Source organism: Delphinus delphis, chromosome 3, assembly GCF_949987515.2.
Source record: "Delphinus delphis chromosome 3, mDelDel1.2, whole genome shotgun sequence".
In the NCBI taxonomy this organism is placed as follows: Eukaryota; Metazoa; Chordata; class Mammalia; order Artiodactyla; family Delphinidae; genus Delphinus; species Delphinus delphis.
In genome coordinates, this window is record NC_082685.1 from 45143123 (window position 1) to 45158154 (window position 15032).

A 15032-nucleotide genomic window follows, 5' to 3' on the forward strand; every position below is an offset into this window, starting at 1 on the left:
AGTCATTTCAGTCTAAACACTCATACTCTCCTGTCCACTCATTAAGTTCCAGCTATACTGGCCCTCTTGATGTTTCTAAAACACATCAAACTTGTTACTGCATCAGAACCTTTGCACTTGCTATAACTTTTGCTGGGAATACACTTCCCTCAGCTCTTTGATGCTTGACTTTTCATCTGACAGAACTCAGCCCAAATGACATCTCCTGAGATAAATTTTCTTTGACCATTCTTGATAAAAGAATGCCTCCAGTCTTATGTTTGTAGGTCCCTTATCCTTCTTTTTCTTTACAGCAAAAATTATGATCTGAAATTATATTAATTCATTCGTTTGCTTGTACATTTTCAGAATTCCCTATTATAAGAAAAGTTCCATGTAGCCATAGACTTTGTCTTGCTTGTTCACTGATGTTTCTACAAAGCCTAGAACACTACCTGGTACACAGTAAATCCTCAAGAAGTATTTGTTGAATAAAACAGAATGAATGAACCTCCAATTTACAGATAAGGAAATGTGGCTCTGAGAGTTGGAGTAACTTTCCCAAAGTCTTACAGCGTTTCTACAGATGTTCCTGATTCTAAATCCTACTGACTTCTGCAACAGCAAGGTACTGTCTAAAGAGATCGAAGTGTCAGGCAGCAGGCAGGGCGAGATGACATGCAGGTGTTGGATTCTATCGTGGACACGATCAAAACCAAAAAGGCATATTGATCACACTTTCCCCAGGGAGCCCTGAATTGCCAATGGAACAAGATAACTTGAGAAATCTATTGATCTCCCATTTTTGTTATGCTGTACAGGTGACAAGGATCAATGGAGATTTGTACTCTTCTACCCATGACCTTGCGACCTAAATTTGTATTTCCACCCAGATTCCCAAAACTTTGCAAAATGCACAGCTCCGAGTGCCAACACCTTATTTAACTTAGTGTCACCGTCTGTGACAGCTCTGCTTTCCCAGCTCCTGTCAATTCAGAGAAACGTCTCCCCGTCGTCTCCTGCTTCCTGCACCGGAAGCTAGCACGCCCCACCCAGCTGTCCTCTTACTGAGCGTCTGACACACACATTGGCCCACAGCCCGCAGAGGGGCGGGGCTTCTGTCTCGGGGGGCTCTTCAGAAGGGATCTGAGGTCTGAGAAGCCCAACGTTGCTAAAGCACTAGCCCTCTCCCGGCCTCCTTCACTGAGCCTGTGCTTTGCCTGCCTGCTTTCTCTTTCTTTTCTGGCTCAGCTTGAGACAGAGGATCATTCCAGAGGAGGCTCAGGTCTTGGATTTTAACGGCAGTGATGGAAAAACATGAGAATGTTTCCTGGATCTACCAAAAGGAACTGGAAGATCCATTCAAGAAATACCTGAACAACACTGATGACTACCTAGCTTTGCTCTGCGGGCCTCCACGCAGCCACCTCTTCCTGCCGGTGTCTGTGGTGTATTCTCTGATTTTTGTGGTGGGGGTCGCTGGCAATCTCCTGGTGTGCCTGGTGATTCTTCGGCACCAGACTATGAAGACACCCACCAATTACTACTTCTTCAGCTTGGCAGTCTCCGACCTCCTGGTCCTGCTTCTCGGGATGCCCCTGGAAGTCTATGAGATGTGGCGCAACTACCCCTTCCTTTTTGGGCCCGTGGGCTGCTACTTCAAGACGGCCCTCTTTGAGACGGTGTGCTTCGCCTCCGTCCTCAGCATCACCGCGGTCAGCGTGGAGCGATACGTGGCCATCCTCCACCCGTTCCGTGCCAAGCTGGAGAGCACCCGGCGGCGGGCCCTCCGAATCCTCGGCCTCGTCTGGGGCTTCTCTGTTCTCTTGTCTCTGCCCAACACCAGCATCCACGGCATCGAGCTCCGCTACTTCCCCAATGGGTCCTTCGTCCCGGGCTCTGCCACCTGCACGATCATTAAGCCCATGTGGATCTACAGTTTCATTATCCAGGTCACCTCCTTCCTCTTCTACATCCTCCCCATGATGGTCATCAGTGTCCTCTACTACCTCATGGGGCTCAAAGTGAGTATCCAAGCCGGCTGCAACCATGATGGCAGCATCCCTTCTTTTTTCTCTTACTCAAAGTTCGGAGAAACATTTAGAACTGGAGAAGTTCAGAATTGGAAGGGAGCATAGAGAAAAATAGGATGAGCTCAGAGGGGAAACTTGCAAGTTAAAGGACTGGATTCAAATTGGACAAACAGTAACCACAACTGTAAGTCATTTCCTTTAAGTCACCTTCCATTGTTCTTCCCTCTATACCTGTGGTTCTCAAACCTAGGTATTCCTACAAATCACCTGGAAACCTCACTATGGGTACCCATGGGCAGGTCGCTCCCTCCAGGAAAATCTGATTCAGTATGTCTGACGTTGAGCCTCATTTTAAATAGCACAAGGTAGCTGCCCATGGAGAGACTGTTTCACACCCTGCTGTCTCTTTCCTGCCCTCACCTGCTTTGCCTGCATTGAAATTTTCCTCTGCACCAACTTGGTCTGAGTATAAAATAAACAATCCCTGCCTGTTTTATACTCCAAGACGAATATAGTTTTAAAGTCAGACCCTTCTTTGTGGTTGCTTTGATCCTTTGGTTGAAATATCAGATTAAAATGCAAAAATATGGCCTAAGTGAGATCAACCTGGACTTCTTTTCAACAGGTGGAGATTGAGGGACGAGGAATTAAACAGAGTACATAAAATAGATTAGAAGACAGTGTGAATAAGAGATAGCTGGAATTAACAGAATATTATTACTTAGTTTGCAACATTTTATAATTAGAGCTTTCTCTCCTGTGCTCATCACGGTAAACCAATTTCTTTCTTTTCTTTTCTTTCTTTCTTTCCCTTTCTTTCTTTCTTCCTTCCTTCCTTCCTTTCTTCCTTCTCTCCTTTCTTCTTTCTTTCCTTTTCTTTTTTCCTGGATCTGAATTGTCTGAAACTGTTGTTTTGTTTTGCTTTTGATGAAGTTAGGAGTGAGTCTATATGATTCCTTTCCTGGTATATTCTGCAGCCAAATTCATAGAGATGAAATCTAACTGTGACAGTTTTATACCCATTTAATAGGTAGGTTGTGTAGGAAATAGTCATGAGACCACTTAGACTCCCAGGTCTGAAGCTCACATATAATATGCCTTTAGGCAAAGCCCCTTAATTCTTTCCTGGAGTTAGGTTTTACATTTATAAAATGAAAAGGTTACATCAGATCATATCTAAGTCTCCTGATAGCTCTAACAGCCTGTGATTCCCTAAAAAAAAAGGAAAGGAAAATCTGTGAGTGGGAGCAATGTGAATTATAAATGAAAGTAAAACAAAGCAGACATCACATTCACATCATACATACCAAGATGGCTCTGATACCATGTATTATGTGATAATTAATATACTCCCATCTCAGTGCCTCTCTGAGAAAGGTGTGTGTCAGAAATGAGTGTTCCACAGATGGTCCTTTCAAATAAATACTGTGCCTAAGCAGAGTGGCAACGTCTAAGGAGAAAGAATAGATTTTAAGTACAACAGATGTCTGGACACAGGAGTAAATCTAATCAGGCAGAGTTATGCCAGTCTCCGGGAGGGCTGGCCCCTATAATTCCCAGAGACAAGTGTCAACCCAGACTAGTTCACAGTCATCATGTCTTTAGAAAGCCCTGTGTATCCAACTGTGGCGGAAAGGACTTCTGCATGATTCCAAATATCATGAGCCCTATGAGAAATATCCACCTCAAATTTATCAATACCATCTCTTCAAACGGCAAACAATCACTTGCCTTGGATCAATTTAGAGGAAATATTTAACTGTGAATAGGAAACACGTTTCCCCCCCAAGCAATTAATTTAAGTGTCACTTTGTTTGGTTGTCATGAATCTACAGCTACCTTGTATCAGAAGCTAAGTGATAGCTCAGACAACGGCTTAGAAACCACCCTAGTTTGCTTTGCGTGTGTAGTGCAACTTACAGCATCCTATTCTCAGGAAGGATGAGGTGTTACCCAGAGGACACCAGGAAAGGAACTACGGCTTAGAATGTCACTTCTATAGTAACATTTAATTTAAAGACCTCTAGACTGGGAATCAGAAGTAGGCCTTAGTCTGTGGCATTGGTCTCAAGACCTTTGCACCTTTTGCTCTGTTTTTGCCAGAAATGTTCCTTCTGTCTACTACCACAATCGTTTTTGCCTTTCTAACTCCCACTGATCCTTTAAATCATACTTCACTCACACTTCCTCCAGGAAGCTCTCCCTGATTCCCTAACTACCTGGTTCCTCTCTAGGTGCTCATGATTCTTAGCAATTTCCCATCATTGCATTTATCACAATTTATAATTCTATATTTGTGGGTTCCTTAACTTCTTCCTCTCCAACTAGACTGTAAGCTCAATGAATGAGTGAATGAGGCTAAATTATTTCCTTTATTGCTGGACTTCAGCTTCTCTACCTTCAAAATGGGAGACTTGGAAACACTGTCTCAAAAAGCCTTTTTGATCTAAAAGATTTTTGAAGAGATTCAATCAATTCTGAGGAGTACTGATTCTCATGGCAAGTCGAAAGTTATGATTGACTGTGGGCCCCATTGCCTTCAGAAGGCAGAAAACCAAGACTGATGTACTCCCAGGACCAGGGAAGAATGAGGGGAGCAATACGTATGCTCAAAGCTGAGCAATCAGAGCTGCTTCATCGTTACAGGACACAAGTGTCCACCGAGCTGCTCTCCAGGGTTCGAACATAATGGAGTTGGGAAACAGGCAATCCCAGGGCAAGTTCCTTCCCACCTGGGAAGCTCTCACCTAGTCCTTGTATCTCCCACATGCAGCATTAAAGCTTGAGCCAAAGAGGATGGATTATGAATTGTAGCAGAATTCAGCCAGGACAAACAGGGTTGGACTGGTTTTTTTTTAAATAAACGGATTTTGTTCAGATTATAGAGATATTTACACAAAAGCTATGATTATATCTTGGCATCCTAAAGCTATATAAATGAATCACAGTCTACATAAATGAACAGCTGGTGAAATGATTTTAAGCAGTATAAACAACTGATCAGGATTATACATCAGTCTGAATGATAATCAACCTCACGTCTCCCCTTCACCTTTTATCTTACATAAAAATAACTAAAAGGAGTGAGGTAGGAAGGGTTCTGAACTTCCTATAGAGTGATGACAATTTTCCTCTCCTATTTTTGTAAGTTGACTTTTAAAGTGTTTAGGCGTGGGTGAGAATAATTAATGGACAAATATCTACTCTACCAAACATCTGAAGGGAAATGAAATTATTCAACAAGAAATAAAGCAGCATTTAATATTGGCTAGACAAACTGGATTCTATTCTACTATGTCAACCCCTTCAAATTCTGCTGGAACAATGTATAATATGCATAAACATTCTGTTTCTGACTCTTCTTCTAGTTGGCTAGTTGTGTCACTGTAACCTAAGGAAGCTGAAATGTGATGATTAATAGACACATAATTTTTCTTTTCAGTGCAAACTGAGCTGTACAAGAAGCCTGTTCGTAAAAAGATTGTGTGCACCATTTGCTTGCTGTTTGATTGAAGGAAATTTTTCCCTGGGGTGGAGAAATTCCCAGTGAGAATTGTTAGACCCACCGAAGAAGTGACTAACAGATCTTAAAAATCCTTCTTTGTTCTTGACTATGGACTGGAATCAAATAATGGAATAACTATCTTGTAATAAGGACAACATTTTTTAAATGGTATGAAATCATTAGAACGTAATTGAAGATGAGTTAGGAAGATGTGCAGTTTGGTGCATTGCTCTAACCTTCAACACCAGTGGTTTTCTTCTCAGTGTATCTGGATGCTTCTTTGCATTAGCACGGGTACAGCTTGTGGTGAATGGTACCATGAGAAGGAGAATTTCTAGAAGGGACTCAGTAATATACACATGAGTGGACCTACAGTTACAAATAAATATTTCATAAAAATGCCTTTCGAGTAAACCCAGGACAATAATCAGAACCACAATATATGAAACTTTTTTTTTTTTTGGCCATGCTGTGCAGCTTGCAGGATCTCAGTCCCCCACCCAGGGAATGAACCCGGGCCATGGCAGTGAAAGCCCGGAATTCTAACCACTAGGCCACCAGGGAACTCCCAGAATCACAATCTATAACTTACTGAGTATCATGTGCCAGCCATTGAGTTAAGAACTATACCTGCATTATTTTGTTTTACTAGTATATTAATAACATCACCTTTAGTTCTCTCCCATTTATTCCTAATAACTGCACAATATTTTCCCCTATTTCCTTCAAGTTCTAGGTGACTCCGAAGGGTCAAATCTCACAGAACTTCAATCCCTCACTTTCTGAAGACACAGGTATATGTAGGGAACACCAATATATCCAAGAGACAGATGGCCAGTTTTGTTAATCATCTGTGTGGATACTTTAGGGCAGTGCAATGCTGAAAGCAACCTGACTTCTAGGAGCTTACATGTTTGTTAGAGACAGGATATTGATTTGTTGAACTTTGGAGGCAACCATTAATGATCTTTTCTTCCAAGTCTTATTTAATTTTAAATACCTTCTCTAAAATATTCTGTAGGGACTTCTCTGGTGGCGCAGTGGTTAAGAATCCACCTGCCAATGCAGGGGACACAGGTTCGAGCCCTGGTCCGGGAAGATTCCACGTGCCGTGGAGCAACTAAGCCCACGAGCCATAACCACTGAGCACGTGCACCACAACTACTGAGGCCCACGCACCTAGAGCCCGTGCTCGGCAACAGGAGAAGCCACCACAATGAGAAGCCTATGCACTGCAACAGAGAGTAGCCCCACTCGCCGCAACTAGAGAAAGCCTACATGCAACAATGAAGACCCAATGCAGCCAAAAAGAATAAAATAAATAAATAAATAAATTTATTAAAAATAAATAAATTAAATATTCTATAAAAATGCCATCTAGCCCAGGAAGCTCACTGCGTCTTAGAGCATTCTGTTCCACTGTTGCACATAGCACACTAATTTCTTCTCTATACTGAATTGAAATATGTCTCCCTATAATTCAATAAATTGATCCTAATCTACCCTGAGACTATATAAAACAGGTTGAATTTTCCTTCCACTGATGGCCTTAGTTTGTCAAGACTTTCTACATTGCTAATGAGGGAACTCCAACTCAATCTGACAAAATATGAAAGAGAGCATAGACCTGAAAAATCCAGAGGGAGAGCTGGCTCTTGGGAAAGATTAATCCAGTAAGACACACAGTGTCATCAAGGACCTAACTTTATTTCTTTTTCTTTGCTCTTCTTTCTATGGTATTGGTTTCAACCTCCAAATCTGCATAGCAGTCCACTGGTGGCTCTAAGCACATCCTTATGGTGAGGAAAAAACAAAAAGCTCCCTCTGGTAGTTCCAATAAAAGAGAAATGAAACTTTCATTCCTAAACGTATAAGCAAATATCTGAAATCTCATTGGTCTCAATTATCCAAACACTGTGACTGAAGGAGAGCAGCTAAGTTATCTAGGGACTAAACCTGTATCTGGAGATGGGATCATTCCCACCCAAATTAATGACTATGAAATGGAGAAGGAGTAAATCCACTAGGAAAATCAGGGCACAGTTGGTAAGAGAAGAGGAGAATAAATGCTGGAGAACCAATCGGCAAATGTATACTATATTATCTTCCAGATATATGATGGTAGTTTATCATGAGACCTTAAAGCTTTTTTTATCTGGCTATCACCACAAATTAGAAACATATGAATTAAAGAGAAAAAATTCACAACTAGATGAATGATGTAGCTCTTCAGTGGTATGTGAGTTCAGAGAAAGGAGAGGACAATGGGCTACAGTGGCCACAAGTAGGTGGGACTTGAACTGGGCAAGAGAGATTGCATGTACAGGAAATGTTAATATTTGAAATTTTCAGATGCTACTGTAAGGATCACCATATCTTCCAACAAGGAGGAGTATATTTTAACATCTAAACTCAGAAACACATATACCCTTATGGGTAATATTTGTAAAGCAGAGTTTCCCAAATTGTGCTTCTCAAGATGGTACCAGGTGTTCCACTGAAATGGGTTGGGAAGGGTATTGTTTAGTCAAAGAAGCACTATCCCCTTTGAGGGTGGGAGATGTGGGATGTGCAAGGTAGGGGTGGAGGAAAGGTGATACACTGTCCCCCATGGAAATGTGTAATGTCCATTAGCACTTTAAGGCTCTGAGAAGGCCCAGAATAAAGACTATAAACTTCATGAAGCAGAAATAATACCTGTTTTTGTTTTCTACTGCCTACCCACTGCATGGCAGAGGGATGCCATTCTAATAGATGTCTAATAATTATTGAATAAATGAATGGATGAATGAAAAAGACTAACATTTTTTAACTTCAGAATTTCTTATTTTTCAAGGAATATCTATTAATATGCTACAAAACTAGGGTTCTACAGAGTAGCATAGGATAAATGGTTGCCTGGAACTTGGCCACAACCATCTATCCAGTTGAGTTAGGTGACCTTGATCCAACTCCACCTCCAACTTATGGTTAAACATATTCTTACATGTTAACAAATTCTTACATTTCTTTAAGTCCAGTTTTTTGTCTGCAAAATGAGTGTTAGAGTCACACTTCTCAGCTCTTAATGGGAGGAAAAAATGTTTCCCTTTCTTTATATCTCTTTGCATTTCTCTTGCAGCTGAGGAAAGACCAACCCCTTGAAGCAGATGAAGTAACTGCAAATATTCAAAGACCATCCAGAAAATCAGTCACTAAAATGCTGTGTGAGTCCTCCATTTTGTATTTTGCTTGTTTGTTAAAGCAAAGGAGTTATATTTGGTATTGATCAAGTGCTGCTGGGATCTGGATCAAAATTCTCCTGAAACGTAGTGTCATGTTCTGATCTTCCGTGGCTTACTCAAGCATCTAGGACCTGTCTATTTTGTTCTATTTTGGTTTTTAAACCTCAGAATAACACACTAAATTGCAACCATTGAAATACACTCTGTTCAATGCTTGGTAAATCATATCCACTCTAAGAGCCTTTAAGTACCTCTTTTCCTCCCTAAAATGAGCAGGTGGTTCTTACCGATTTTGTGTTATGGGTTTCTTTAAAAATATCGTGGAAACAGTGAACTCTCCACTCAGAAAGTGTACGAACGAACATACATCAAATGTTTTACAATCCATTTCAGGGGGCTCCGGAGCCCCCTGGTACCCAAGCTTGGACTCCATGGGATCTTTTACTTCCAGAATAAGGACATCTGGCTAAGAATCCTTCTAAGTAGTCATTCCTCTTATGACATTGTATGATTTTATATAAACGGTACACTCTTTTATATAGATAAGATATTTTAAAACACATCCAGGCACTGATTCACACTCTCCCAAAAGAATGTTATAAAAATATATGATCCAACTGGTCTAATGAGATACCAATCAATTAGAGAAAGGAGGTTTATAATATACTTTTCAAGTCACAGCATGAAATTTGGAAGAAACAAATCCTCCAGGCGAATATGCATATGAAACACTCACTGTAACTATGTGACGTCTATGAACCAAAAAAAAAAAAACAAACCCAAAAACCTGTGAGGTCACTGTATGTCTTTTCAACTCTACCAATCACCTTCTTGAAATATTTTAGCCCCTGTTAGCACCTGACTTTCCCTACTAAGAAATCTAGTGTCTTCAATATTTCTCCCCATTTCTCTTTGATCATAATCTCTCTGATCATAATCTCTCACAAAAGGACTTGAAGTGTACTCACATTAAAGTCACAATGATAAAATATACTGTGAACTATTTGCCTTTGGGGGCAGAGAGTTTAATTATAACACGAATTAAATTTTTAACTAGAGGGAATTGTAGGCAGTAGTAAGCAGATTAGGGACTTTTTCTTGGGAGGTAAATTCAGAAGAATCTTCCAGATATTCCTGAAACCACATCATGCAGGCAGACAACTTACTCTGAGTGTTTTAATGCCAACAGGAAACATATGTACTATTTACTATGGAAAACATCAAATGTGCTCTTGAGTACAGAGAATTGTAAAATGAACACCAAAATACCCATCACCCAGCTTTAAAAGTTATCAGCTCATAGCTCATCTTGTTTCCTCTATATCCCTATCTCTCCTTTAGCCCCTACTAGATTATTCTGAGGTAAATCTCAAGCCTCGAAAGGAAAGGAAAGGAAAGGAAAGTATTTTACAACTTCAGGAGAGAAAAAAACATACATGTTTATTTTTCTGGAGAATAAATGCCCCTTAGAGAAACTATGGTAGCACCAATCTCTGTCATGGGAGCTGAAAGTAAGAAACTGGAAGGTGCAACTTCCTGTAAATCTGTAATCATTTGAAAATAAATGTAAAAACAAACATAAAGGAAGTGGAAGGAATTCTGTGCTCTAGCAATTTATAATATAATAGACACATCCCCATCCCAATCCTAAGATGCTTGTATTACACTCATGGTTGTTTGACCTTTCTCTTTCCCGACACCTTACAGAATTTTAAATGACTAAAATCATAGAAACTTCTAATTTTTTTCTAGAAAAACAAGATAAATTCATACTATACTTCATAGTTTGTTATTAATCTATAACTTTAAAGAACACCAAGTTGCTTGAACACAATCATTTTACTTATATATCCAGTTTATGTGATTCCAACAGTCTACCTGCAACATAATTTATTTTCCACAATAGAATGTTTTCAGAACTTTGAATACATTCAATACTATTCTAAATATCCTGAAGGAAACTTACATTACACAAGAAATCCTTTACAACCGTATGGAAAACTGATTCTCAATCCTATAAAATTCATTCTTATGTTTACATATTCTATGTAGAGTCTCTTTAGGATCTAGGTGGCCTTTAGCAATTATAACTTAACAAAGATGGAGGGGAAATGCTAGAAGGAATGGATGAACTCAGGGTGGGCACTGTATACCTGTTCTTGCTTTGACTGCCTTTGACTCTCCCCTTCATCATCCCTTTCCAGTTGTCTTGGTCTTAGTGTTTGCTATCTGTTGGGCCCCATTCCACATTGATCGGCTCTTCTTCAGCTTTGTGGAGGAGTGGACTGAATCCCTGGCTGCTGTGTTCAATCTCATCCATGTGGTATCAGGTAAAATTTAGCTCGTTGGGGTGTATCACAGGTGTCCAGGTAACTGCAGCTTCTTCATCTTGCTTAGAGCAGTAGGTTCTATCTGTATATACCAATTTATCATGGGGATCTGCCATACTGTAATGAAGACACTTGATTTTTATTTTATTTAAGTATTGATTACATATGTTACAGGTTCAAAAGAAATACACCGTATTACTATTTGAGACACTACTTTATGAAAGACCTCAACTCTAAGCTTGATGATTACAGCAGGAAAATGGTCAAAGGAATGATTCCTTTGGTTCTCCTTTCAATGGCCATGTGATTTAATTGGTTCTTATTTATTAAACATCCATGTCCCTGAAATCCTGTATTGTCTTCAGCAAGTGTTAGACCCTCATGAAAGCCAGCCAAAGCGTATTCATGGGGCCTCAAGGTCTGCTTTTAGGCTACTTTAATGCTGCTTGTTAAGGACACCATAGAATATGAGAGAGAGAGAGTGGTTGAAAGGTTACTAAATCAGAGGACCTGGATTTGCATCTCAATACCACCATTTATATTCTGAGTGATACGCAGAATATGGATTTCTTCTTGCCAAAGTTTCCTCAACTGTAAGGTGGCAATAATGCCTGCTCTATATACAACACAAGCTGATGGTAAGAAGCAAATAAAATAATAGCTATTGAAGAACTTTTTAAGCTGTAAAATGCTATAGCCTATCTTCTACAACCATCACAAGTTTGTAAAGTGGATATTATCATCAACATTTTACGGTTAAAAAACAGTTCTACAAAGAAGAAATGACTTGTCCAAAGACACTCAGTTGGCAAATGGTAAAAACAAGGTTCAAGCCTGAGTCACCTAACTTCAAGTTCAGGGTTCTTTCCTCTAAAATGGAGCAAAGAATGGCCACCTGAGTCTTTCTTTCCCAGTCAGTGTAACTATTAGTCTTAGGGTCACACCACTTCTATCCCTCTACCTCTGCTAGTCATTGGACGGTCCTATGGGCTCTTTATCAAAGACATCATTAAGGAAGAAAGATAAGATCAATTTATGCAAGTTAAGCTCCAGATGTGCACAGAACAGAAACAATAGCATTCATATGTATACTGAATACCATATATATTATCTATTTTCTACAACCATCTTTTTTGTACTCAGCAGGGCTTGTGTACAGTTTATACCTGGACATTAGGACTTTCCTCCATGTTAAACTATTTATTATTCTGGACAAAAAAATCAAAAATGTTTATGGCTCTGATCTTTGTGGTTAGTCTTAGAAAATGGGAGTGTTTAAATAATATATACACTACTATATGTAAAATAGATAACAAATAAGGACCTACTGTAGAGCACAAGGAATTCTACTCAATACTAGAGTGGATATATGTATAACTGATTCACTTTGTTGCACACCTGAAACTAACACAACATTGTAAATCAACTCTACTCTAATAAAACATTTTTTAAATAAAATAAGTTATTCTTTAAAAAAATTGGAAAACACACAAGATCACATGAAGCTTGATCTACACTTCTCCAGAGGCATCAAGACAACCATTTTAAGATTCCCAAGTTGTTCATTTACAATAACATTTTCCTGTTAAGATGTAATTTCTCCCTTCCCCACCTTGCCAACCAGATGATGTCTAAACCTCTTAAATGCTACCCCAGAAATGGCCCCAACTTGCCTTTTGACCCTCAAGTTATAGTATTTTCATTCATAAACCATGTATTGAATGCTTGTCAAACTGGTGAATTAGGGATTTCTGCACATTCTGCATTATTCTTGCACAATAATCATTCTCTAGCACACTGGTGCACGCTAAGCCTTCTACTTGCAGCACTCTCTCCTCTCTTCCCCAATATCTCCTACCCATTTCATGGTCTCGCTAGAGTCCAATCACCCCCATTAAATTTGTCATGACCATTAGAGTTCTTGTGTTTATGCCATTACGTGAATTTCCATAGCATGACTGTTGGTGTCACATATTTTGCTCTTTTCTTAACGGATACTGTTTGGTACCATCCTTTTGTTAATTACTGAAATTAGGCATAAATCTTGTTCTGCAATACTATTCCAAGTCCTTGGAGAACAAAGTCTAAATCCACTACCTTCCAATGTGCCTCAAAGTCGTAAAATGAGTTCAATCAGTATTTATTTATTTATTTTTTGCGGTACGCGGGCCTCTCACTGTTGTGGCGTCTCCCGTTGCGGAGCACAGGCTCCGGACGCGCAGGCTCAGCGGCCATGGCTCACGGGACCAGCCGCTCCGCGGCATGTGGGATCTTCCCGGACCGGGGCACGAACCTGTGTCCCCTGCATCGGCAGCCGGACTCTCAATCACTGCGCCACCAGGGAATCCCAGTATTTCTTTATTGAACAAATTAACAGTCTATAGAAATATTACCGTCCTACACTCCTCCCTGCCCAATTCTGTCCACAGGGCATATGGCACTCTGAATGTCCTGAACTATATAAATGAGGACAACAGTGAATGTGTTGAGGACAGCACCTACCACTTGTTTTATATTCTTATTCTCAGCCCTTCTGTAGACAGTAACTCAATTTAATCCTCACAATAATCCAGGGAGGTGAGTTAAAAAGGTATTATCATCCCCACTTTACAGAGAAAAGGAAATTGAAGTGCCCGTTCTGTCCAGGGTCACAGAACAAGCAAAGGCCAAGATCAGAAACTAAGTCCTCTGATTCTCAACCTTAGGCTCCCCTTGGGCCTTGCGAAAACAGAATAGGATATGGTAATAAAGGAAAAGTGAATACCAACCAAGAAAATGGCAGTGTGCAAGACATTTGGAGGAGAAAACAAATGGAAAAATACAAATATTCAATAAGGTGGGAAATAAGGTGGGAAGAACCATCAAGGGGAAAGGCTAGGTAGGGAAAAGACATCGGGGAATACTTCTTTGACGAGATATTTAGCATTTTAAGAAGTCTCAGCAGAGACTATGCCTTGACTGATTTACTATTCCTCCATTACTTGCAGTTTCAAATTATAGATTTAAGCAAAACTCCAATGAGATAAAAAAAAAAATCTCTCTTTCCTCTGATACTTAAGCATCTCTCGTTAATGCTATGGGAACATGTTCATTGATTAAACAAGTGGGGATCAAAGGAAGTTGCCAAACATCTCAGAGAGATCCCATGCCAGCCTCAATTTTTCCAAGACTCTTTAATCTTTCTGGGTTTGATTCCTAAGTACACAGGTGGTAGATCTGTTCAGAGCATTTTGTATTTTCAATTAGAGTCTTATGTATATTATCACTTCCAAACGAGGCAATCAAAGGGATTCAAGACCTTTGTTAAATAGTTATGCTTCTCCCTGTCATACCTCTCCCCCAATTTCTCCTTGGCATGTCTCTTAATCTCCTGCATTTCAGGTGTCCTCTTCTACCTGAGCTCAGCTGTCAACCCCATTATCTACAACCTACTCTCTCGCCGCTTCCGAGCAGCATTCTGGAATGTGATCACTCCTTCCTGCAAACAGCGGCCCTCCCAGAACCACCCACAGGGGCCATCTGTGCAGCAGAACATCTTCCTGACAGAATGTCACCTTGTGAAGCTGACTGAAGATGTGGGTCCCCAGTTCCCTTGTCAGCTGTCCATCTGCAGCTCTCATTTCCCCACAGCCCTCTGTACTGGACAGGCACTAAGAAAGGAACTCTCAAAGAGCTGACGTTCCTCTATGGCTCCACACTAGAGGGAGGGACATCCCATAATTTACGCCTTCCTGTATGATATTAAGGAGGTAAAATGACCCTTAGAACTTATATATCCAATTCTAGGTTTTTTTTTTTTTAACAAATGTGAAAACTGCTACTTAAATCTAGATCTAAAACCCAGAACCTCCTGATTTTTAGTTAGCTTTCCACTATCTTAACTGCTTCATGCCCCTTTATTAGTTCATGAAAAGAACATGACTAGCAAAGCATGGCACATATACTTTGAGCCATTTCCACT

At 40.1% G+C, this 15032-nt stretch overlaps 1 protein-coding gene across 1 annotated transcript; it reads left to right on the forward strand.

The window, feature by feature from the left end:
- Positions 1-1286: 1286 nt before the first annotated feature.
- On the forward strand, positions 1287-14748 carry NMUR2 (neuromedin U receptor 2). The gene is made up of 4 exons (XM_060006842.1): positions 1287-2003; positions 8639-8723; positions 10946-11071; positions 14453-14748. Exons 1-4 carry the CDS (start codon positions 1287-1289, stop codon positions 14746-14748), a joined length of 1224 nt encoding a protein of 407 aa, XP_059862825.1.
- The last annotated feature ends 284 nt before the right edge of the window (positions 14749-15032 follow it).

What these genes read in the sequence shown, in the direction of transcription:
- NMUR2 (XM_060006842.1), top strand. Translation starts at nt 1,287, where the DNA reads ATGGAAAAACATGAGAATGTTTCCTGGATCTACCAAAAGGAACTGGAA. An exon ending in ACTACCTCATGGGGCTCAAA is followed by an intron (nt 2,004 to 8,638) that starts GTGAGTATCCAA and finishes TTTCTCTTGCAG; the next exon opens with CTGAGGAAAGACCAACCCCT. An exon ending in TCTCATCCATGTGGTATCAG is followed by an intron (nt 11,072 to 14,452) that starts GTAAAATTTAGC and finishes CCTGCATTTCAG; the next exon opens with GTGTCCTCTTCTACCTGAGC.